A 25,040-nucleotide genomic window follows, 5' to 3' on the forward strand; every position below is an offset into this window, starting at 1 on the left:
TCAAAAGTCAATGGGGCCAGGAAATAAACACAAAGCAGAAGAAAGGTGCAAACAATACTTTTTATTGTTTTTCTGACACTTGTACACTCCAGCTAATGGAGAACATTGTCCAATGACGCAAACATTATTTTCTTAGGGATAAATTTCTGAAGTTTTAGACAACATCCACAAATGATAAGATGGCTACCAGTCAATTGAAAGGGCTTTGGTATTTCCCTACTGAGTAAGATTCTTTGCCCACCCCGCTTCTTCCCTATTATACTATGTGAGGTCAACAGTGATGTAGTGAAGTCAAAGCTTTGCAAGGTCAAAGGATTTTTTGAGAAGCAGCCATGATTGCACTATTCCCTCACCAGACCTTTATGTTTCCTCTAAATGTAGCAGTCTTACTCAACTAACAATGTGAGGAGGAAATGTTTTCCTGACAGCTATATATCCCAATGCAAGTATTTTGATGTCACTTGGTCCTGAAGGAGGAATTAAGACCCATTAGCTTTGCAAAGGACCTATTCTTCATGAAGGCGAGAGAGCTAAAATTGGTTTATTGATACAGATCAACACAGATAGCTGCATTCGGTGGCTTCTCAAGGGGTCACTCCTTGGCTGTGTAGACTATCAAGATGAGCAACTATACTTCCAAAGGTTACTACTATACCACGGTGGGTAAAGCTGAAGAAACAACATATGAAAGTTCTGAGTTGTTTGTTGCTATTACGCTGGTTTATAGTGTCAAAGTTCATTCCAAATGTCAAAACGAATATTTCGTTGATTCTCTCCATTGAACTGTTCCAGTTGCTGTTGCTGAACATTGGAAAGGACCCAACCCTGAAGTCCCAGCTCTGTGAATAAAGGCAGCTTTTGCAAGGCAGCCAACAGTTGGCCAAACCATTCCCCGCAGTCACAATGCAGTGATGGCCGAAGGCTGAGATCTAGTTCAGAAAGCTGATCCAGTGCAACTAAAGCTTGGCAAAATGTTGTCCATCCATGGTTAGAGACATGGTGGTTATAGCTAAGGTCCAACTTCTGTAGTTGACCCAAGCTCCTGTCTTGAATAACAGCAGCTGAAAGAAAGCACTCATGGGTTAGTTGGTAATGCTGCATTTATAATTATAAGGCATTTGCTTGGTAGCCATTGGAGGCTGCTAGGTCACTGAGATTGTAAATCCACAATAGGTTTCAGAGCCAAATCTAAAATTGCTATCCAGTGCTGAACCATATCCTTCATATAGGTTCAGCACTTTGGAGGACCCCTTGGTGTCACAATGGGCTAAACCCTTGTGCCAGCAGAACTGAAGACTGACAGGTCAGAAGTTTGAATCTGGGAAGAGCGAATTGAGCTCCCTCTCATCAGCTCCAGCTCCCCATGTGGGGACATGAGAGAAGCCCCTCACAAGGATGGTAAAACATCAAAACATTTTAGGCATCCCCTGGGCAACATCCTTGCAGACTGCCAATTCTCTCACACCAGAAGCGACTTGCAGTTTCTCAAGTTGCTCCTGTCATGAAAAAGAAAGCACTTTGCAAACCTCCTTCAACAAATGCCCAGAATGAATTTATGGATGTTGAAGCCATCCGCTACTATTGATGCCACATGCTGCAAATGTTTTGGATCAGGAGGGAAAAGGCTGTCCTAAAAAGACAAGGTTTAAAAACCAGATGTACAAAGGAAAAGGGAAATGCTGTGTGTGTGTTTACATGTGTTTTTACTAACCAAGGCCAAGGATATCCTCATCCACCAGGCTGCAGCTGCTCAGTCTTAACACTTGCATCTCAGCTCCAGGGTTTAGCGCCTTCAAAATCAGCTTTAGGTTCCCACCAACGCATTTATTCCAAGAAAGGTCTAATATCATCAGTTCAGGAAGGTGAAGGGCAGCCTCAGCTGAAAAGATTAGCGACAGCATCTTGTGCTTACTGAAATAAATAGGCATGGACCAGACACACATACATACACAGCCCTATCCATCTAAAGACTTTTCTTCTAAATTTATGAAAGTCTATTTTATTCTGCTCTATGAAATCAAAATCTGTTTGTCTAATGCAATGCTGCTTCTACATTGAATGCAGTTTAATAACACACAAAAGGAGGGATATTTGCTTAATTATATGGATTCACAATTCCCTTTCCTGCCATTGTTCCCCTCCAATTCTCACAAGCACAGGAATCGAATTTAGTACATAATGGCTGCCTATTTTTATTGTTATGACTTTCAATTAAAGTGGCAAATACACTAAATATCACCCATGTGTGATGGTTCCAAACAGAGTATTGCTTGTCTGCAGCGGTTTGCCAGACAGGCCAGAGGTTTTTCTCTTTGTCACATACTCCAACGTTTCACAGATGAAAACCAAAATTCATATGGTTAAGCAATGTCAGAGTGTTGTCAGGATGGCAAAGGTCATGAATGAGGAAGGACAGGTGAGCTGGGAGAGGCTGCAGCAGTTTGTTTTTGCCCAGGCTTATTGGGAAGGACAAGATGCTCCCCTTCCTCTCTTCTGGAGTGCCACGGTGTTCCATCTTGGGCCCGGTTCTGTTCAACATCTTTATTAATGACTTAGATGAAGGGTTAGAAGGCATGATCATCAAGTTTGCAGACGACACCAAATTGGGAGGGGTAGTTAATACTCCAGAGGACAGGAGCTGAATTCAAAACGATCTTAACAGATTAGAGAGATGGGCCAAAACTAACAAAATGAAGTTCAACAGTGACAAATGCAAGATACTCCACTTTGGCAGAAAAAATGAAATGCAAAGATACAGAATGCCTCTGGTATTAGTGCAAGAAGGTCCTCCATTGTACATGTGGCGGGGCTCAGTTTGCATTGCAGCAGGTGGTCTGTGGTTTGCTCTTCTCCACACTCACATGTCGTGGCCCCATTTCTTGAGGCTGGCTCTGCATCTCGTGGTGCCAGAGCACAGTCTGTTCAGCGCCTTCCAAGTCACCCAGTTTTCTGTGTGCCCAGGGGGGAGTCTCTTATTTGGTATCAGCCACTGATTGAGGTTCTGGGTTTGAGCCTGTCACTTTTGGACTCTCGCTTGCTGAGGTGTTCCAGTGAGTGTCTCTGTAGACCTTAGAAAACTATTTCTTGATTTAAGTCGTTGATGTGCTGGCTGATATCCAAACAGGGAATGAACTGGAGATGTCTCTGCCTTGGTCCCTTCACTATTGGCTGTTACTTCCCGGCGGATGTCAGGTGGTGCAATACCGAATAAACAGTGTAATTTCTCCAGTGGTGTAGGGTGCAGACACCCCGTGATAATGCGGCATGTCTTGACGGGGTTAGACTGGATGGCCTACGAGATCTCTTCCAACTCTATGATTCTGTCCTTGCTGTCCTAATTTATCTGGCATGTTGCTCTAGAACTGGAGATTTCTTTTTTTTTCCTCCTGCAATCTTACACAGTGACAAGCACTTTCTGGAATTGGGTTTTCTGATCTTTGGAGCCATTTTTGGTTAAATCTTCCCAATATATAGTTACACTAGTGTTTGTGTGTGTGTGTGTGCCTGTGTGTGTATATATCTTAGCGCTTTTAAAATCATAATACTGAAATTTTGGAAAACGAAAGTAACTGTTAATAACTAATTTCAAGAAAGAAAGAAAAGAACTCATTCACATATGTGTACACCAACACACAGAGAGAGATGCAACTTTTAACCTGTCAGTAAGCAATCTAGAAAAATGGTGCATATACCAATTTGGTGTTACTCAAAAACAGTATAATAACAGAAATACTTACAAGCATTTACAAAACACTGCACATGAATAAACATTGATTTCCACAGTGCGTTTTGTTTTTCAACATTCAATGAAAGGATTGCATTTATTCAAGTGCTTGGAATTTTGTGGTCTATATGAGACTGCCTCACTTTATTTTATGAATGGTTCTACTTGCTAAACTTTACTGATCCGCTCTTTCACTGAAATGAACAATGCCCTCCTTTATTTCCTGCAGGAGTCAGTATTGCCGTAATCATCAGAGTAGCTATCTCTGGCTAAAATATGTTGAGTACCTCTTGAATGGGAGAGTCTTAACAGCTTTGGGGCTGAGCGATCCATTTCAACTGATGGCCACATGATGGCAGCTGTGTGTATGGTGGCCCTTATCAGCACAGCACCAAAGATATAATCCAGAGGTTATTTATGTGCGAAGGGGATAGCCTTATCACAGATAAGCTTCATTCATGCACCAAATGCTTCACTATTATCGGTGCGGCTTATGCATGGCCAACTTCCATAGTGCCAAATTATTCTAATTATTTCCAGGTTAAGAGGCCATCTACATTTTTGTTTGCTTTTTTGTGCAGTATGCTTTTTGTTGAGAAGTTCTTAACAAGCCTCTCAGGGTCCTTCCACACAACCATATAATATCAATCCACAATATCTGCTTTTTTTTTTTTTTTAATATAAATTTTTATTCAAAGAAAAAGATTTTACAATGCAGATAAAAGTACTGGGGGTTGGGGGGAGGGGTAGTCTAGGGTGGGGACGAGGGGGTGGGGGGTAGGTAAAAGGTGTGAGGTGTGGGGGAAGGGCAAGGGAGGGCAGGTACAGGTGCAGAGGGGGGGGGAGAGATTAAAATGTTGACTTCCCAAGCTCCTTCCGATCCCTGGGTTTTCCATCTTCCATCTTCATTTTATTCTTTGTCTCCGAAGTCTCTTCTTGGTTGGTCATTATTTATACTTTGGACAAATCTATCATCAGTGGAATGTTCTTTTCTTTAAAGTAATCCTTCAGTCCTGACCAATTCGTCTTATTTTTTGTGTTTTCTAGTCTCTGGGATAGCGAGTCCATTTGAACTATCTCTAGCACTTTGGTCATCCAAATATCTATTTCAGGAATTTCCTCGGATTTCCAGGTTTTTGCCAGCAAAAGTCTCGCGGCTGTACTAAGTAGGAATAGTATTCTCTCTTGGTTTTTATTGAAATCTGAATTTGTTATACCTAATAAATAGATGTCTGGGGATCTAGGAAATTTTTTCTTTAGTATTTTTTTTGTAATCCTATGGATCTCCTTCCAATATTTTTTTACCTTTTTGCATTCCCACCAGACATGGAAGAAAGTTCCTTTTTCTTTCCTACATTTCCAGCAGGTGTTTGAAATTCCTTTATTAAATTTTGCCAATTTTTCAGGAGTGTAGTACCATCGGTAGTACATCTTATACCAATTTTCCTTTATATCACTTGCTACCATAGATTTTATTTTATTATTCCATATGTTTTCCCATTGGCTCATTAATATATTATGGCCTAAATCTTTTGCCCATTGGATTTGGCAATTTTTTACTTGTTAGTCTTCCGTTGACCATTTTAGCAGTTCTTGATAAAGTATTTTTATTAATTTCTTCTCTTTTTCTAGTATTAATTCCCATGTTCCCTTCCCTTGATTAAAGCCAATTTTCTCATCTTCTTTAAAACTTTGTTTTATTTGAAAATACTGTAACCATGTAATTTTTTCGTTTATTATTTTGAGTTCTTCTAGGGATTTTAAATTTGGTTGCTGTCTTGTTGTTTCTTTTAATATTTGGTGGTAAGTTAGCCAATGTTTACTGCCCAGTTCCCTGCTATGTCTCGCTTCAATCGGTGATATCCATTTTGGAGTTTTACTATACCATCTAGTTTTGTACTTCTCCCAGGTCTTGATTAATGCGGCCCTAATAAAATGATTATTAAAATTCTTCTCAATTTTTCTTTTATTATACCATAAATAGCCATGCCAACCTGATCTCAGGTCATGGCCTTCAATCGTTAGTAGGTCCTCGTTTCTTAAGGTTGCCCATTCTTTTACCGCAACAAGGTTGCAAGCCTCGTAGTATAATTTTAGATTAGGGAGCCCTAGACCTCCTCTTTTCTTTTCGTCTGTTAGGATTTTAAAACTAATCCTAGCTTTTTTGTTTTTCCATATGAACTTTAAAATTTCTGTATTCCATTTTTTAAATAGATGTTCATTCCTTAGAATCGGGAGTGTTTGGAAGAGGAATAGAAGGCGGGGTAAAATTGACATTTTGATTATAGCAATTCTTCCCAAAAGTGAGAAATTTTGATATTTCCATCTGTCTAAGTCCTGCTGTATTTTTTTCCATAATGGAATATAATTGTGTTTTATTAGGTTGATGTTGCTTTGTGATAAGTATATCCCTAAGTATTTTATCTTATTTTCGATTTTTATTCCTGATATTTCTTGGAGTGTTTCTTTCGATTTTTTGTCTATATTTTTTACTAATATCTTTGTTTTTTGTTTGTTCAGTTTGAAACCTGCTAGTCTCCCATAGGTATCAATTTTTTGTAGCCAATCATTTATAGTCTTTATGGGGTCCTCTACTATGCAGACCACGTCGTCCGCATATGCTCTTAGTTTATAATGTTTCTTTAGCACCTGCATACCCTTTAGTTTCTGGTCCGAATTTATGTCTCTAATTAGTGTGTCTATTACTAAAATAAAGAGAAGGGGGGAAAGTGGACATCCCTGTCTTGTTCCTTGTGTAATATTAATTTGGGGATCTGTCTCTTGGCCGTTTATTATTAATTTGGCGCTTTGTGTGCTATATATGGCGTTTACTGCATTTTGGAATTTATAGCCGATATCAATTTCTTGTAATAATAATTTGAGATATGCCCAATTAACTTTATCAAACGCCTTTTCTGCGTCGATAAATAACAATGCTACCTGCTTTTCGTTGTGCTTTTCATAGTACTCTAATGTATTTATTAAGATTCTCGTGTTATCTTTAATTTGCCTTTGTGGCAGAAAGCCTGCCTGTTCTTCTGCTGCCCAGTCCTTCAAAAAATTTTTTAACCTGTTCGCCATTATTAGTGCAAAAATTTTATAGTCGGTGTTTAATAACGATATTGGGCGATAATTTTTTATGTCCTCTGGGTCGGTGCCCTCTTTTTGTATCAAAGTTATGTTCGCTTTTTGCCATGTATTGGGAAATGTTTTATGATCAAGTATGTTATTTATTACTTTTTGGAGTAAGGGGGTTAATTCATTCCTAAATATTTTGTAGAACGTTGCGGTGAAACCGTCTGGTCCTGGGGCTTTATTTTTCTTTAACTTAGAGATTGCTGTATCTAATTCCAACATTGTTACCGGATCATTTAATAATGCTCTTTGTTGTTCTGTAAGTTTTGTTAGTTTTAAATTTCCTAGGTACTTTGTGATTTGTTCTTCCTGCGTGTTCATCTTTTGATATAAATTGTTGTAAAAATTGGCGAATTGCCCTATGATGCTCTTTTCTTCTGTGTATATTTTATCACCGACTTTGATCTTAGAGATAAATTGCCTATGTTTTTTCTTTTTGAGTTTATTTGCAAGCCATTTTCCGGCTTTGTTAGCATTTTGGAAGAAGTTGGCTTTTGCATATTTCATTTGTTTTTCTATTTTATCTAATTGTAATAACTCTAATTGCTTTTTCAGGGTTTCTATTCGTAATTTAGCCGACTTATTTTTTGGGTTTCTTTTTAGAGAGTTTTCCTCTTCTTGTAATGCCTCTGTTATTTTTTTTAATTCTTTATTCCAATTTTTCTTATTTATTGCCTCCTGCTGAATAAAATAACCCCTCATGACTGCTTTCATAGCATCCCATTGTATCTCTTTTGATGTTTCTATTCCACTATTTATCTTTAGGTATTCCTGTAAAAGTTTTTTATTATTTTCAACGTCTTCTTCTCTCCGTAGCAGATTGTCCTTTAGGCACCACCTGTATTTAGTATTACTTCCTTTTATTGTTAATTCAATTGCGCAATGGTCTGAGAATATTCTAGTTATGATATTTATTTTACTTGTTCTTACTAATATTGATTTAGTGGTCCAAATCATGTCTATTCTAGACCATGACTTGTGCCTTCCAGAAAAGTACGTGTAATCTCTAAGGTTTCCTTTATGATGTCGCCACGTATCTTCTAAGTGAAGTTTTTCTAATTGCGTTATGAAGTTCTTTGGTAAAATACTAGATTTATATTTTTTCTTGTTTGGGGGGTCATTTTTATCCTTTGGTGATTTGTCTAGTTTGGGGTCTATAATCCCATTAAAGTCTCCCATTAATACTAAATCGTCAAACTTTTGATTGTCTATGTTTCTTTTAAGTTCTTTCATGAATTTTTGCTTCGGACCGTTTGGGCAGTAAATGTTACAAATTAAAATCTTTTGTTTCTTTATTTCAATTTTTACACCAATAAATCTTCCTTCTTCATCTTTAAAACACTGTGTAGGTAGCAGCCAAGGCTTGATATATAGCACAACCCCCTTCTTCTTATCTTCTGCAGATGCGTAGAAACATTTTCCCAATTTTTCATTTTCCAGGTGTTTTACATGCTTACTTTTTATGTGGGTTTCTTGTAATCCGGCTATATCATAATTCTTTTGCTTCAGGTGATTGAAAACTCGTCTCCTCTTGTTCGGAGAGTTCAATCCATTTATATTATTTGAGTAGACCCTTATATCTTTATTCATTTATGTTTTCTTGCATCTCCCAGTGAACTATGTCCTGGGGCATCAGTAATTTATAGTTCTCAGGGGAGAACTCTCGCAGTCTTTTTTGACCTCTTTCCCTGTCTCCTATTTGCATATCGGGGACCTTCCCTTCTTTTTCTGTTAGATTTCCTTCCTCTGGGAACCTTTTGGGATTTTTTTCTTGTGTATCTTTCCTTTTTTCCTGTGGTTGTTTCTGGGTGTCTTGTTTCGTAGGTTTGATGTGGGTTGTGTAGAAAGCTTTTTCTTTTTCTTCAGAGTTTATCCAATACCTATTTTCATTCCAGGTGACTGTAATCCCTTCCAGTTTCTCCCATCTAAATTTTACTTTTCTCCTTTTTAATTCCTCTGTTAGGAAGTTATATTTTCTGCGTCTGGCTAGAGTCTGCTTTGTGACCTCTTTCATAATTATTACTCTTTGATCCTTATAATAGATTGGTTTTCTGGCACTTTCTTTTAATATTTCATCTCGTGTACTTTTTCTGCAAAAGCTTACGACCACGTCCTTTGGTGTTTTGTTTTTCTTTGCAAATTCTGATGGTACCCTATAGGCTCTATCAAGGTCTTGCCCTATAATTTCTCCACTCACTTCCAGTAATTCTGCCAATAGTTCTATAGATAGTTGTTTTACATTTTCCTCTTTTGACTCTTGTAAGTTTCTCAGTCTTATCTGATATTCCAATTCCCTATTTTCAAGAAGCTCTGTCTGTTGTTGGAGTTTTTGATTCAGATTTTCCAATTTTGTGATTCTGGAGTCCGTCTTATTTTGGACTTTTATTATTGTTAGGTTTTCTTTTTTTTATCTTATCTACATCTTCCTGAATCTTATTTATGTCTTCCTTTAGATCTGTTCTCAATTTCTTTATTTCTTCTTGCAATTCTTTATGTTGTGAGTCTTGCTTTGCTGATATTTTTTTTATCTCTTCCAGTATACTTTGTAGTACTGTCTCCTCTGTGATAGAGTCTTTTTTTTGTTGCACTTTGGCTGTTTGTGCCAGTTGTGGTGTTGTTTTTACTTTTGGGTTTTGCATCTTTTTTTTTTCTTAGTTTTCTCTGTCTTGAGATAATTGGTTTTGTTTCACTTTTAATTAGGCTTCTTTTATTATGGTAATGTATTCTTGTATTTTATTATCTTTATTCTTTCTTTTTCGGATTATCTATAAGCCTTATATGCCTTTTAGCAGTGCCCTTCTTTTTATTATGATTTGTCTTCTTTGTTCTGTCTCGCTTTTTGGAACTTATGGTATTTATATTCGTTTCCTCTTTTTCACCTTTATTATGTTGTCTTTATTGTATTTATTGTGATTTTTGTATGTGGTTTATTGTTTGTAGTGAGTAGATTCTCTTTATAGTTTCTTTGTAATATTCTGCGCTCTTGTTTGCCACTGCCTCCCCTTATTTCTTTCTCTCTTTATTATTCTATTTCTCCTTTAAATTTTCCTGATGTTCGTCCTTCTTCCACCTTTCCTCTTCCTTTTATACTCCTCTCGCGAGATGTTAACCTTCTATCAGTATATTTTCACTTCCCGTCTTCCTTCTCTGTTAGCCTCTCGCGTCCCCTCGCGTGATCTCACCTTCTCGCGTTACTTTTATTTGCCGCCTGCTGGGTCACTCTTCGCCTCTTCCCCTCCTTTCTCCCACGCTTTCCTTATCTCCTTATCTCATGTGTTGACTCAGGGTTGGTTCCATCCCATTCCTAGGCGTTTTCAAGGTCAGTTCTTTATTTATTTCTCTTCCTTTCGTTCCTTGTTTGGGGGTTTTGGTCTGCGAGTGGGAGGGTGGGGGCGGGGGACTCAGGAAATTTTTATTCGCTTATTCCCAGTTTATTCGCTATTCAGCCTATTTCAAGTATCGGAAGTTTCCTTCCTTTCTTCCTCGGGGGATGGATTTCCCCTTCTTCTGCCCCTTAGTTTTCTATACGTTACTCTGCCTTTCCCTTGTTTTGTTCTTGCTTTTACTGTTTCTTCGTTCTGTCTTGCAGTTCTATAGTTCACCGCAGTCCGCTGTACCTTAGGTCTCGAACCCCCACGGGCGCCTCCTCCGAGGCGCTCGGTGGAGTTCCTATCCCTAGGTTATGCTGTCCCTTTTAGAGGGAGGGAGCGTTATATTTGCTCTACCCAACTGTGGTAACTGTAAAAGCAGGGTGTCTTGTTTCCCTTGCCTCTTGGATTCTTTGATTCTTTAATTCTTTTGAATCAAAAGGGATGGCAGTTTTGGGGCGCCTTAATGCTCTGCTTTTGGCTTCGTTGTTTATTATCTTTTTGTTTCCTTTTGTCCTTCTGTTCAGATCTCCCCGCCCTCTACTTTAGCTTCTCCAATTTCTCTGACCAAAACCCCCTATTATTCACTCTAGCTGTCCTCCGTCGCTTTATTTTCTACTTACTTCTCGTTGACTTCAGTTAATCAAGGATCCAGGTGCTTGCTTTGGGGATTTCTTCTTTTGCTGCATTTCTTCTCCTTCTTGTATATTGGATTGCTGGCCAGTGGAAATAGGGGGGAGAGACTTAGGATGTCCTCCCGCTGCGGCTTGAGTCACACCGCGCGTCCCGTTGCCGGGCGCTTTGGGGAGCTCCCTTAAGGGGGGCACCCCTTTTGCACCGTCGGCCGGGGCGCAGGTGAAGCTACCCTTCAAGACCTCAGTCTGTCTTGTGAGGGAGGGGAGTTACAACCCCCCTAACTCAAGGAAAAACGCGGCTGTCCCCAGCAGCTGTTGGGAACACGTCTTCCACCGTCTGGCCACCAACCGGAAGTCTCCACAATATCTGCTTTGAACTGGATTATCTGAGTCCACACTGCCATATAATCCAGTTCAATGTGGATTTTATACAGCTGTGTGGAAGGGGCCTTAGTGAGCCTCCTAAATTCCATTTTGACAATAGCTGACATCTCCTTATAGCCCGTACTGTTTGCTGCAGCCTGTTATTTGTTTTCTGCTGCAACAGCAATTATATGTGCCCAGGGCTAATAACTACATTCAGTGCCAGATTCTGAGCACATCCTCTTAAACCACAAAATTACACTCTGTGCTGGTCACAGCGACCTCAGATAAGGATTACCAAATATGCAATAGGCATTGCTCTTCTTGTTGTTTCATGCGCAACTCTGAAGCTCTACAAAACACCAACATTTGGAATAAATTGTATCTATCTCAATCAGTGGTATGAGCAGGTTGGATTGAAAGCAGTGCTGGGAATTGGTAAATCCTTGGGCCAAAGATATTATCTGTTGCCTATTTGCTTTCCAGCACAGTTTCAGCATTCGTTTCAGCTCCGTGTTCCACTTGGGAAATACCAAAGCACTGATATTTCAGTGCTACTCAGCAAGGGACTGCCATGCCCTCAACCATTTCACAGTTCAGAACTGGGTCATGTGCAAAAGATATATCAGAGTGTGTTTAAGATGGCAAAAGTCATTAAGAGCAGGGGATTTTTTTGCTTTAGCCAGGGCTGACTGGGAAGGGCAAGATTCTACCCCGGGCATGGGCAAACTTTGGTCTTACAAGTTTAATTATTGGGATGCTGCTTTTGATACCTAGAATAGTTTCCTCTATAGCAGGCATGGGCAAACTTTGGTCCTCCAGGTTTTTGGACTTCAGCTCCCGCTTCGGTGATCCGGAAGCTCAAGTTGATACAAAATGCAGCTGCTCGGCTTCTTGTGGGAATTCTGATGAGATGCCACATAACACCAATCTTACTACAGCTGCATTGGTTACCAATTGAGCACCGGATCACTTTCAAAGTGATGGTACTCACCTTTAAGGCCTTGCATGGTCTGGGGCCGATGTACCTGAGGGACCTCCTCACCCCCTACCAACCCCAGAGATCCCTCCGTTCTGAGGACCAAGATTTATTGGAAATTCCCAGTGACAAGACCTTGCGTCTAACAGCAACCAGACGCAGAGCCTTTACAGCAGTGGCACCATCACTCTGGAATATTCTGCCACCTGAAGTCCATGCCTTGCGGGACTTATCAGCTTTCCACAGGGCATGTAAGACATATCTGTTTTAACAGGCCTTTGATCTTTGATATTGCTGTTTTTAAATTGTTTTAAATTGTTTTTAAATTGTGTTAGATTTTAGCCTGTTCTTGTAAGCCGCTCCGAGCCCCAGGGGAGTGGTGGCGTATACGTTTGAATAATAAATAATAAAATAAATAAATTCCTAACAACCTGTTAGGAATTGTGGAAGTTGAAGTCCAAAACACCTGGAGAGCCAAAGTTTGCCCATGCCTGGTCTACCCCCTTCATTCTTCTCTCTCCTGCTGAATTAATTGAGTACAAACAACTTTTGCATTTTGAACTCAGTTTGAATAAATGGAAATGCACCTAGGACAAAGAGGGAAAAGGGAAAAGAAACTGGGACATTTTAAAAGCAGACGAGCAAGTAGAACACTAGAGGATTAATTGGGACTGTCCCTGCCAAATCAGAACAGCTGGAGAGTATTATGGTCTTATGTAAAATCATAGAATTGCAGATTTATAAAAGACTTCAAGAGATATCTAGTTCAACTTCCTTCCATATCGATACCTAAATGTATCTCTCAAATAAATTGTGATTATTCCTTATGGCAGTCTCTCAGAATCTCTATTCTTCCAGATATCATGAGATACAGGCTTCACTAGGCAATATACTCGTAGGGATGATAGGATTTATACCCCTCCTTTCTCCCTGTGGGGACTCAAGGCCTCAGGAAGTTAACAATCTCACACTTTAGTCAAGTTTAAAAAGCACAATACAAAAGTTAAAAAACAATTAAATAATGAAGTATAGTAAATCTTCTGAATGAGGTCACAGACAGCAAAACAAACACCACGGGGGTGTTAACCCCTCCCTATGATTTTGAAAGAGTGTGTGTGGAGAGAGAGAGAGAGAGAGGCTGGAGTTATACTTAAAATCGTACCTGTTCCAAGTTACAAACGAATTCAGCTTAAGAACAAACCTACAGGACCTATCCTGTTTGTAACTTGAGAACTGCCTGTAATCAAAGGATGACATTTCCAGGGTCCATCCACACAGCCCCATATCCCAGAATATCAATGCAGAAAATCCCACAATATCTGCTTTGAACTGGGTTATCTAAGTCCACAGTGCCATATATTCAAGTTCAAAGCAGATAATCTGGATTTTTTGTGATTTTTCAAACATTTCCAAATCAGTGTGGTCTAGCTCTATTTCCATACATTTTAAAGTAAATACTGATCAAGCTGATTATACTCAGCCTAATGAGAGTAGACAGTGTTCTAATGCACTTCTGTCCCCTTGATATATGTTCTTTGGATTCTTATTCCAAGTTGTCTCTTGTACAAAAATTCATGCTAATTTGATGTGCTTTCTTTGCAAAGACATGGATAACCAAAGCCAAACCAAAGCAATCATTTAGGAGAAGGATTCTTACCTAAAGATGCAAATGAATCATGCTGTAAAGAACAATGGCCGAGGAGCACAGAAGTCAGTCTGGGCAGAAACCGGAGCCGGCTGAATAGCTGATCGGAGGAGAGGCCAACACTTTTATTTGACGATAAATCCAGCTCTTGAAGACTTGACAAAAGGGGTATTATCTGGGCTATGAAAAAACCAATACAGATAGTACACAGGCTTTGAAATATAAGAACGAAGTGTATGGGTCGTTTTCTGTTCAGAGGAGGCAGCTATATTTGAAACAGTCTCTTCTGTCCAGTTTTCTTTGTTGCTCTCTTCAATGGACAGACAAAAGGGATACATTATTTTATCATTGAATAATGAAAGAAAAACAGCCACAATTTCAGATGGGGCATGCCTTCTTAAACAATAATGCCTGTTGGCAATAGATGGTCTTATAATGCTAAATAATGCTAAATTTGGGCAAATTGTGCCTACAGCTTTGTTAAGCTGATTGATTAATGAAATGTGGTATTTCAAGCCATGTGTTTGAAAATATCTACAATATGCATTTACCCACCCTGGTTATTGAGATTTAGCAGTAAGTCTGAAAAGGGAAATAACTAATGGTGCACCTACACTAGAGATTTAATGCCATTTCACACCACTTTAACTGCCATGGGTCAATGCTATGTAATCTTGGGAGCTGTAGTTTGATGAGACACCACCACTCTTTGGCAGAGAAGGCAAAAGACATTGTAAAATGACAACCCTCAGGATTCAATAGCATTGAGGAATTGTAGTTAAAGTGGTGTCAAACTGCATTCATTCTATAATGTAGATCAGTGGATCTCAACCTGTGGGTCCCCAGATGTTTTGGCCTTCAACTCCCACAAATCCTAATGGCTGGTAAGCTGGCTGGTATTTCTGAGAGTTGTAGGCCAAAACACTCACTGAGAACCACTGATGTAGGTGCACCCTTAGTTTCCAGAGGCCCAGTAGCAAGAAGAGCACCTTGAAAGTGGCTGCAGCTGCCATTTCATCTGTCAAGACAGAAACAGGAAGTATATGGGATTGCATGCGATTCCATTCCAATTGTAACTTATTTAGCATTAGAATTGACATCATACCCTTCAATATTTCATAGATGCAATCCAAGACAAATGTGGCAAACTGTCCAAAACTATGAATGAGAATAAGGCAGGAGTCAGAAGAAGCTACAGCAGCTTGCTCTTGCCTGAATGTACTGGGAAAGGCGAGATTTGCCACTTTGGTCCTCACCTTCCTGCTGAGTCAACTTATAATGCAAACTATAGTGTTTCAAAATGATGGCCCCAATTTCAAAGGCATTTTGCACTAAGGACAAAGGGGAAGAGTGAGAGGAAGAGAGAGAAACCAGAAGATTTTAAAAGCAGCTGGAGAAAGTGGATTGAAAAAGGAGTATCAGGGCTTTCCTTGCCAAATTTGAAACTGTTTTGAATATATGCAACACTTTCACCTCCCTGCCTTGTTAGGTTTTTCAAGGAAATGTGTGATTAGGTTTTTTTAAAAAGAGGAGCAAAACCTACAATGGTTTTGCATAATGACATATGAAATTAGAGAGAAAGTGTTGCATATAAGGCGTTTTCTTCCACTCCCTTTGTTATGGTCCAGGGGTCCATTTATATTATATAATGTCAGCTTGAACTGCCATAATTCCATCCCATGGGATCCTGGGCATTGTGTTCTGTATAAGGCTGTTCATTATTTTTCTTACTTAAAATGGCCATGTCCTCTTCTGTAATACAGCACTGGTGAAGATCCAAAATTTCAAGGTGGCTCAGTCCAGCCAAATGGGTTGCTAAGTTTTGGAAACCTCCTCCAATCTCTTTATTGCAAGATACATCTAATTTCCTTAATTCCAATAAATGCTGCAAGGCAGTCCCTGAAATTGAGCAAATAGAAAGAGTAGTCAGTAACCTATATACCATCAAGGTATTTCTTGGTTGTTATTGCTATTATTATTATTTGTTAATTTATAAAATTCATTATACTTCATCTGTACTTCACTCTAGTGCAGGGGTCCACAAACGTTTTAAACAGAGGGCCAGGTCACAGTCCCCCAAACTGTTGGAGGGCCGGATTATAATTTGAAAAAAATGAATGAATTCCTATGTACACTGCACATATCTTATTTGTAGTGCAAAAAACCACTTAAAACAATACAATAATAAGTATTTCAATGGGAAGTGTGGGCCTACTTTTGACTGATGAGATAGTAGTGTTGTTATTGTTGTGTGCTTTCAAGTCGTTTCAGACTTAGGTTGACTCTGAGCGAGGGCCGGGTAAATGACCTTGGAGGGCCGCATCCAGCCCCCGGGCCTTAGTTTGAGGACCCCTGCTCTAGTGCAACAGATATATATTTTAAAATCCTAATTGGGCAATGTCTCGGCAACAATCCCCCCCTCCACTCACCCACTCACCCACACACACACACACACACACACACACACACAATTTTACAGTTGAGGTTGTATATGGATCATGAAATTCTTTATTTAGGTCTTTTTTTCTGCCATGATTTACTAAATGATCTAATTTCAAGCCTTTTCAATCTTATTTTCCCCAGGGCAAGATGGATGGATGGCATCCTTGAAGTGACTGGACTGACCTTGAAGGAGCTGGGGGTGGTGACGGCTGACAGGGAGCTCTGGCGTGGGCTGGTCCATGAGGTTACGAAGAGTCTATAAAGACCCTGGTAAATATAATTCTTGATGAGTTGTGAGTCCCATATCCATGGGTGCATTGCATTTGTTAGGAGCCCCCAGTGGTGCAATGCATTAAATCCTTGTGCTGGCAGGACTGCTGACCGAAAGTTTGGCAGTTTGAATCCGGGGAGCAGGGTGAGCTCCCATCTGTCAGCTCCAGCTTCTCATGAGGTGACATGAGAGAAGCTTCCCACAGGATGGTAAAACATCTGGGTGTCCCCTGGCCAACATCCTTGCAGATGGCCAATTCTCTCACACCAGAAGCAACTTGCAGTTTCTCAAGTCGCTCCTGACATGAAAAAAAAATGCATACATTCCTGGCTTTTGTCTCAACTTTCAGGAAGCTATCAAAGATGCTGAATTTATTTGGTAGATGGGGATCTTTAAAGTTCAGATTAAACCTAGATTAAATTCACTGTATCACTGATATGCTTTGAATGCGATTTTCCTGCTTCTTGGCAGTGGGTTGGACTGGATGGCCCTCAAGGTCTCTTCCAACTCTAGGATTCTATGATTCTATGATATGGAAGCTACTCTTTGCCAGTGCTTATTTGTATTAAAATCCCAAGTTCCAGGCCAACCACTGTACTTACCTAAACACTGGAGTCCACCCTGTTTTAATCCACACATGCTTAAATTTAGTACTTTCAAGCTTGAGACGTATTTTAGTTCCTGGGCGATACTGTTCAGGCTCCATCCTATCATTTTGTTAATAGACAGGTCCAGTTCTTCAAGGTTATGCATCCTATTTAGGAGCTGAGCTGAGAAGAAAGCCAGACATGAGTCAGAGACAACAACTCCATAACCGTTGAGGATGTGTGTGCGTGTTTCATTAGCTAATTTTATTTGGCTAATAGAAGGTTTAATCCCCGAAAAGTATTTTTTTCTAATCATTGAATGGCATCTACACAGCTTCTGGGCTTCTAAGCCTACCAACATAGGGTTGTGTATCCCTTATCTGAAGGGATAAGGGTTGTGTATCCCTTATCTGAAGTGCTTGGTACCAGAAGTGTTTCACGTTTCTAATATTTTTGGATTTTGGAATTTTCGCATATATATATATATTGCGATACCTTGGAGATGGGATCCAAGTGCATGTATGTTTTGTGTACACCTTATACACAAAGCCTGAAGGTAATTTTATGCACAACCTTTTCACTAATATTTTTACATGAATTAAAGTTTGCATTCATTGAACCATCAGAAAGCAAAAGGGTCCCTATCTTAGCCGCCTTGTGGTAAATTTGAGAATTTGGGATAATTTTGGAATTCCAGACAAGGGATGCTGAATCTGTATTCAAATGCAGAGGCTTCAAACCATCATCTCATACTAAAGGGAATTTAGCTTTATGTCTACATTAAGTGACAAAATACTAACATGTTGCATTGTTCTGCCATGCATTCTCACCTAATGATTCGCCATCTTCAGGAGTCAGATTGCAACCTGTGACTTTTAGTGTTTTGAGTGCACAAGCTTTTGGTATTTTGTGGGTTAGAAGAGAAAATCTCCCACCCACGTTGGTATTCCATGATAAATCCAGTGCTTCGAGATGAGGAATTACTTGAAGTCCTTCTCCTGTAAAAACAATAACAACAACAACAAAAGCTGACATTTGGAACAGACTTTGGAAACATTACGTTTTTGGACTTCAACTCCCAAAAAGTGTACATATTGATTGAAGTAAACAAAGAGAACTATGCAGACGCTATTCTATTTTCTATATAGGTTCCAACACATACACATGCCCATTTTTCCAGCTAACATGTAATCCTTAAATCAGAGTAATGATGCACCATTCCTGCATCCATGCTAGAAATAACTTGCAGTAACATCTGGCCATCTAGACAACCAATCCAGACTTCACTGAGGACCTGTGGGACCCAATGTGAGGCAATGACAGTCATGGGATAGGAAATGAGTTGCATAGTTTACTCACTACCTAAGTGTATATAAAATGAGCACCAAGGCTTCAGTCTTGAGCACCATAATGCAGCCAGTGGAGGTAGCTGATGATTACTTCCATATCAGTAGGATGAAGAATCCGCTCTGGAATTTTGTCTCAACTTTAAAGAAGATCTCCAAAATAGATTGAGGATCATGAATGTCTCTCTTAAAGTTCAAACTAAAATCTAGACAGATTTCATCACTTTAAAAGACATGGAAGTCATCTGTTGCAGCTGAATGGGGCCCTCACACTCACCACTTCTAGCAGGCAATACAGCCTTGAGTGAATGGTAAAATTCGTCCCAGCCATAGAAGTGAGAACAGGAATTTGCAGTCACAATTCTAAAGCTTTATATTGGCTATTTTGAATTAGTGCATACTAGAAACAATTTGAAGTTTAGTCCAAAATGGATTTGCAGTGCTAGATTTTCCAAACACAGATTGAGGGTCTAGAAGGAGCTTGAAACAGTACATCTCCCAGAAAATGTCAGTTTTCTGGGAGTTTCAGTCTAAACCATGCTGGGCCAACATGGGCCAACATTGGTCCTCCAGGTGTTTTGGACTTCCTAACCCACAATTCCTAACAGCCTCAGGGCCCTTCCCTTTCCCCCTTAGCCGCTTAGGAGTTGAAGGGCCAAAGTTGGCCCATGCCTGGTCCAAACAATGTAACATTTCTCAATGTGGATTATGGCAGAATTCACTAGCATCACTTAAGAAAATGACCCATTTATTTGATAGTACCTAAGAAGGCCATGTCTTTGGCTGTGAGCCTGCAGTTACTCAGTTGGAGGACTTTTAGTTTCTGCAGATGTTTGAACTGCTGTGTAAGAGGTCCTAATGTCCCTCCTATAAAATCATTCCAGGAAAGATCAATCTCCTCCAGGCCCGGTAGCAGAGGTATGATGTCAACTATAACAGGAGAAAAGAGCAGCACAACAGATAAAAAAATACAGCTGATAAGATAAGGGCATTATACACATTTAATTTTCACTTTTTTCCAAATATTTTTATTAAACATTTGCTAGGAGAGTGGGGGGTGAGGTGGGGACAAGGGAAGGAAAAGGAAATTGGGGGGGGGGGGAGATTAGTTATTGGTTAAATGCATCTTTACAAATATCAAATATGTTGCAAGGAAAAAAGAAAGAGGGTGAGGGTTATTGAGGTATGGGGAGTTCCTTTACAAAGTTATCATTGTTACAATAGACTACCTCATCACACTAGTGTTAATCAAGGAGAACTTGGAAGACACCAGTTTCACTCTTTGAATTGTTATACCATATTTTAACTCTAAATTATGGTTAAGCTTAATTACAGTTTAGTAAAACAAGCTAGCATCGTCAACACAACTTGGCTTATTTTAATAACCATACCTATTGGAAGTGAAGAAGCATCATGGGATAAACAGATAAGAAAAAAACCTAGGAAGATATCACTAGGGGCCCTTCCATACAGCCATATAACCCAAAATATCAAAGCAGATAATCCATAATATCTTATTTCAACTGGCAGTGTCTACACTGCCATATAATCCAGTTCAATTAGGATTTTATATAGCTATGTGGAAGGGCCTAGGATAAAGTTAGCAGAACTCAGCTTTGCAAAATGTATACTTACTCAGTTCTGTTACGTCTGATGCACCCAGTACACAATTATTTAAGTCCAAAATCTTGTTGGAAGGCTGTTTGCCCAATTTGTTCAGGAACTGCTTGACTCTCCAGTGACACAAAGCTAATTCTTCTTTAGCAGCAGGAGATGAGACATTATCTGTAGAACCAAAACACTGAGGATGGAGTGGCTTTGTCTCTGTGGTTTCTGAAATAAAACTGGTGACACCCAAAACTCCCTGCCTTGTAGATCAGTGATTCCAAAACTTTTGTCCTTCAGGTGTTTTGGACTTCAGTTCCCAGATTTCCCAACAGTGGGCCAAGCTGGCTGGGACTTTGGGAAGTTAGTCCCAAATACTTGGAGGACCAAATGTTGGGAACCACTGTTCTAGATTATGGATATGATCACTGTCTCTAGAAAAGAGTGTGCATGGGCTAGTGCAGAATGGGGAAGAAGATTAATAGTTCTTGGACCTAGTCTGGTCTGGGGTGATTTCCTATCTGACCCACACAAGATATGGAAGAAATTTCTTCAGAGCCCTCTGCATTCTTGCTTTTCCCACCTTGGAGGGTAAGATATATACAGGCAATTTTACTTTTATCCCTAGTCATTGATGATAGCAGGAGATATTAAAGTTTGTTGGTCTCCTGTACACCAGGAACCAATTAGGTTTTTAATGATATGTCCTATTCCAAATTAGGTCCTTAACCCTGGTGTAGAAGATCCTGCCCTGTCCTCTCCTGGTCCACATAAGAAATGTTCAAGCTGATGATCCATATAGAAACTTCCATATGAGTAATTGCTTCCTCAAAGGCAAGAGGCAAGCTGAAGCTTTATGGGCCTCAGTGTAGCTGTGCTAAGCTCCATCCCTCCTTGGAGGGAAAGGATGGTCCTTTTCCTCCAAAGTTGCCTGACTCAGATTACAAAAAAACAGCATTTCAGACACTACATTAGCCTAAAACACTACAGCAGATATACATCTTTTTTCTGATAGCTAATATTAACAAAGTGCACAAAATAAATATTATGTCTAAAGAGTTGGTATCAATTACTATAAATAACTAAGTTTTTTTAATAATCAAACAGATTCCGCCCACTTTGCTGAGAGACATGACGAAACTACTCCTTCATGGGTGCTAAATGTTCCCATTCCTTCAAGAGCAAAATGTGTAATTCTGGGAGCAGATTTCTGGCCAGATTTCAAGACCTGGCTCTTCTTCTCCAGTCTGCAGAGCAAAGAAGAATCTCAGAATGGGAATACTGCCTTGTAGGGTACGTGTAGATATATCTTTTCCTTATTTGTTTTCTTTGAATAGTATATTCTTTGCAACTGCAGTTGATGTTTAATGACATCATCAGGGGCAGCCTTCTGTGACATTGCAAGGAATCATCCCTGGATCTCACGTTTTGCTGCTAAAATCTCAGACTTGGGATAGTTCAGATTTGGCAACCCTAAAAAATCTATTTTAAAATCTATGAACTTACAACTCTTACCTGCTGCAGGGAGAGCTTGCTCCACACTTTGCGTTTCTGATCTACATGTATTTGTTGGGGGTGTTGAGTTTCCCTTTCTGCTTTCATCTTTTGATTCCTCAAAATGTGACTTCTGGGGAAAGAACCTGCTTTTTGATGGATGTTGAGATTTCCCCTTCTTAGCAGATTTCTTCTTCTGGATCTGATTTATAAACAGGCTGAATGGGGATCTCTGAAACAGTCCACCTTCACAATTTCTTGGAGCTCCTGGCAATAGGTTTGTCCAAAGATAGATAGTGTCAGAGAATGTATTTTGAACTGCATTTGCTCTTGAGTCTGGCTGGTCACCAATAGTTTTGTAAACTTTGTCACATAGATCCTCAAAACCAAATAACAGTAAATAGTATAATAATAATAATAATAATAATAATAATAATAATAATAACAACAACAACAACAACAACAACAACAATAATACTTTATTTATAGGCCACCTTACCTCCCCAAGGGGACTATAATATTTCTCTTGCCACAAAATAGAGTTTTACATGTTTACCTCTTCTTAACTATCTTTTTGCAGAATGGCAAGTAGATGTTCTTGAAGATTTACCTGTATATACATGCATTTAATGTATTCAGAGTTTGGAAAAGTTCCTTTTATGTTCTGCCCAAGCTGTCTGACAGTTATGAGAATTATGATCCACCAAGATAACTTTTCCAAGGTACACAATAAACTTCGGTACACTGGCTTTTTAAAACATCAGCTCAAACCTGATCCAAATGTTTGTGCCTAAAGCCAACTTGCTAATACGGTTTTAAATGGTCAGGTTGGAAAGCTTTCTGAATTAATCTTGTCATCTTGACTTAGTATTATATGACCCTGGTGTATTGTAAGAAACCTGCTGGATCAGATCACAAAGCTATCTAGACTAATATCCTGTTTCTGCCATTAGTCAGCCAGATGCTTTCGGAATGCATTCAAACAATGATAATTCTGATTACATTCAGGAGAAAAAGACAAATGTAAACAAGACAGCCTCTGGTTTTAATCCATAGTACTCAAAAAGAATTAGAGCCTACATGTCTCTAAAAGCATGGGTGGGAAACATGGGGCTCTCCATATGTCACTAGTCTGCAACACTAGTTAGCATAACTAATGATGGGGATAATGGCAGTTGCAGTCTGACATCTGGAGGGCCAGATGTTCTTCATCCCTGTATTAGAGATACTAACACACACAAATGCAGATATATAATTAATATACTTGCAATGCTGGTGTAAGAACCCATCATGATGCTGCTGAAGCGCCGTTGCTGCTTTCCTTGCCAGTCATCTCCATAGTGGAGTCTTCCTTTTGATTTTATGTCTGGATGCCTTGTTCTGACCTCAAAATAAATGGGGCTCTGTTTGGGAGGTGCCTGGCAGAGAAGGCAGCAGCAGTGCTTAGGTAGTCCCAAGAGAAAGACAACATTTATTTTGCATTTTAAATGGGGATGGCCCAAATCTACCCTCTCACCATTGATCTCAATCATGGCTGGGCTCAGTTGGAGAGTGGGTGACAGCACCAATAAGAAGAATAAGAAAGGGGTCTCAATCTGACTTTGAATCAGGGAAATGTCAATGCAATGTCAATCTGATATATTTCAAGTAGGTGTAGTGCTAAGGCAGTGGTTCTCACACTTCCTAATGCCATGACCTCTTAATACAGTTCCTCATGTTGTGGTGACCCCCAACCATAACATTACTTTTGTTGTTACTTTATAGCTGTAATTTTGCTACTGTTATGAATCGTAATGTAAATATCCGATATGCAGGATGCATTTTCATTCGCTAGACCAAATTTGGCACAAATACCCAATACACCCAAATTTAAATACTGGTAGGGTTGGTTTCGTCATTTTGGAGTTGTAACTGCTGTCGTTTATAGTTCACCTACAATCAAAGAGCATTCTGAACTCCACCAAAAATGGCACACAGAACTCCCGTGAACAACAGAAAATACTGGAAGGGTTTGATGGGCATTGACCTTGAGTTTTGGAGTTGTAGTTTACCTACATCCAGAGAGCACTGTGGACTCAAACAAAATGGATCTGGACCAAACTTGGCAGGAATACTCAGTGTGCCCAAATGTGAACACTGGTGGAGTTTGGGGGAAATAGATCTTGACACTTGGAAGTTGTAGCTGCTGGGATTTATAGTTCACCTACAATCAAAGAGCATTCTGAACCCCAGCAATGATAGAATTGGGCCAAACTTCCCACACAGAACTCCCATGACCAACAGAAAATACTGTGTTTTCTCATGGTCCTTGGTGACCCCCCTATCACCCCCTTGTGACCCCCCCCCCAGGGGTCCCAACCCCCAGGTTGAGAAACACTGTGCTAAGGGAAGGAATCTGGGGTGCCACTAAGACAAAATAATCTGCACCACAGCTGATTTATTTTGCTTGTGTAGGTAACCTCCATAGATGAAAGCTGTGCACAAAATAAAGGCAATTTTCTCAGAAGTTTATTTCAAGATAGTTTGTATGCAAAAAGGAAAAATGGTAACAACCACAAGTCATTCAAGCAAATATATATCAGGCCAATTGATTTCAGGGCAGGCTGATGAATGGTAAACTGTGGATGTCTTCTTCCCACTCAGAATTTCATTACGGTTAAACAAACAACTACGAAGTAACTCAGATATAGTACTAACCAGTACAGAAGAACCTGTATTTGCGGTGCTATATATTTTATATAATATTCATATCAATATTGAGTATTTTATTCTGTTGTTTTCCCCTCTTTTGGGCATTGGTTCTTAAGCTTTGACACACAAAATTCTAAACACGCCATAGATTGAAATAATAGAAACATTGACAGAGATTTTTAGAAGATAAAATAACCTACCATCACTATCCATTTTTGATACCGCAGAGTTTTTGCTTTCCAAGTATTTTCATAGTTCCTTAAAGACTCAAGCTTTGGAGTTGCATTTCCTAGATTTGCTTGTTCTGATTTTATTTCTTCTCCTCGGATTATGTCTGTAGTTAAGCTAGAAGCACTGTTCAGAGTTCAAAAGACATACATATCCACATGAAGAAATAACGTAGTGCTGTGAAATGAGTTGCCATAACTTTTTCTTCAATTAGACTTTGCAGTTTATCAGTCTTTCCGGAGGCTGAACAGTTTTGTTCAACTGCTTCCTTGGACATTTCAGTTACATACCCTCATCAGCTTTCTGTCCATCTTAATTTCTTTTGTTTTCTGGTCAAATTTCCAAAACTAAAGAGGAAATAGCTGTGTAGACTTTGACACCAAAGCCTTCTACATGTGACGGATTGCTGGGTGCTGGTTTGCTTTGTGAAGGCTGAGTCAATTTACAGCTCACGTTACAAGCCTAACAGAATAAAAAGTTCATTGTGTTCTCAACTGTTTCCCTCCCTCCACTTCTGCGTGCAAGAG

The 25,040-nt window shown here is 39.5% G+C and overlaps 1 protein-coding gene across 1 annotated transcript; it reads right to left on the reverse strand.

The window, feature by feature from the left end:
- Positions 1 to 41: 41 nt before the first annotated feature.
- Positions 42 to 25,040, reverse strand: LRRC31 (leucine rich repeat containing 31). Its single transcript, XM_060767544.2, has 10 exons — positions 24,486 to 25,040; positions 21,616 to 21,861; positions 20,131 to 20,280; positions 19,258 to 19,425; positions 17,980 to 18,147; positions 17,165 to 17,332; positions 15,581 to 15,748; positions 13,862 to 14,029; positions 1,712 to 1,879; positions 42 to 1,061 (listed from the first exon to the last, which is right to left on the reverse strand). Exons 1-10 carry the CDS (start codon positions 24,496 to 24,498, stop codon positions 730 to 732), a joined length of 1,749 nt encoding a protein of 582 aa, XP_060623527.2. The 5' UTR covers positions 24,499 to 25,040; the 3' UTR covers positions 42 to 729.

This window comes from Anolis sagrei, chromosome 3 (assembly GCF_037176765.1).
Source record: "Anolis sagrei isolate rAnoSag1 chromosome 3, rAnoSag1.mat, whole genome shotgun sequence".
In the NCBI taxonomy this organism is placed as follows: Eukaryota; Metazoa; Chordata; class Lepidosauria; order Squamata; family Dactyloidae; genus Anolis; species Anolis sagrei.

What these genes read in the sequence shown, in the direction of transcription:
- LRRC31 (XM_060767544.2), bottom strand. An exon ending in GGGTGGACTCCAGTGTTTAG is followed by an intron (nt 15,749 to 17,164) that starts GTAAGTACAGTG and finishes GCTCAATTTCAG; the next exon opens with GGACTGCCTTGCAGCATTTA. An exon ending in AGAGGACATGGCCATTTTAA is followed by an intron (nt 14,030 to 15,580) that starts GTAAGAAAAATA and finishes GTTTTTTCATAG; the next exon opens with CCCAGATAATACCCCTTTTG.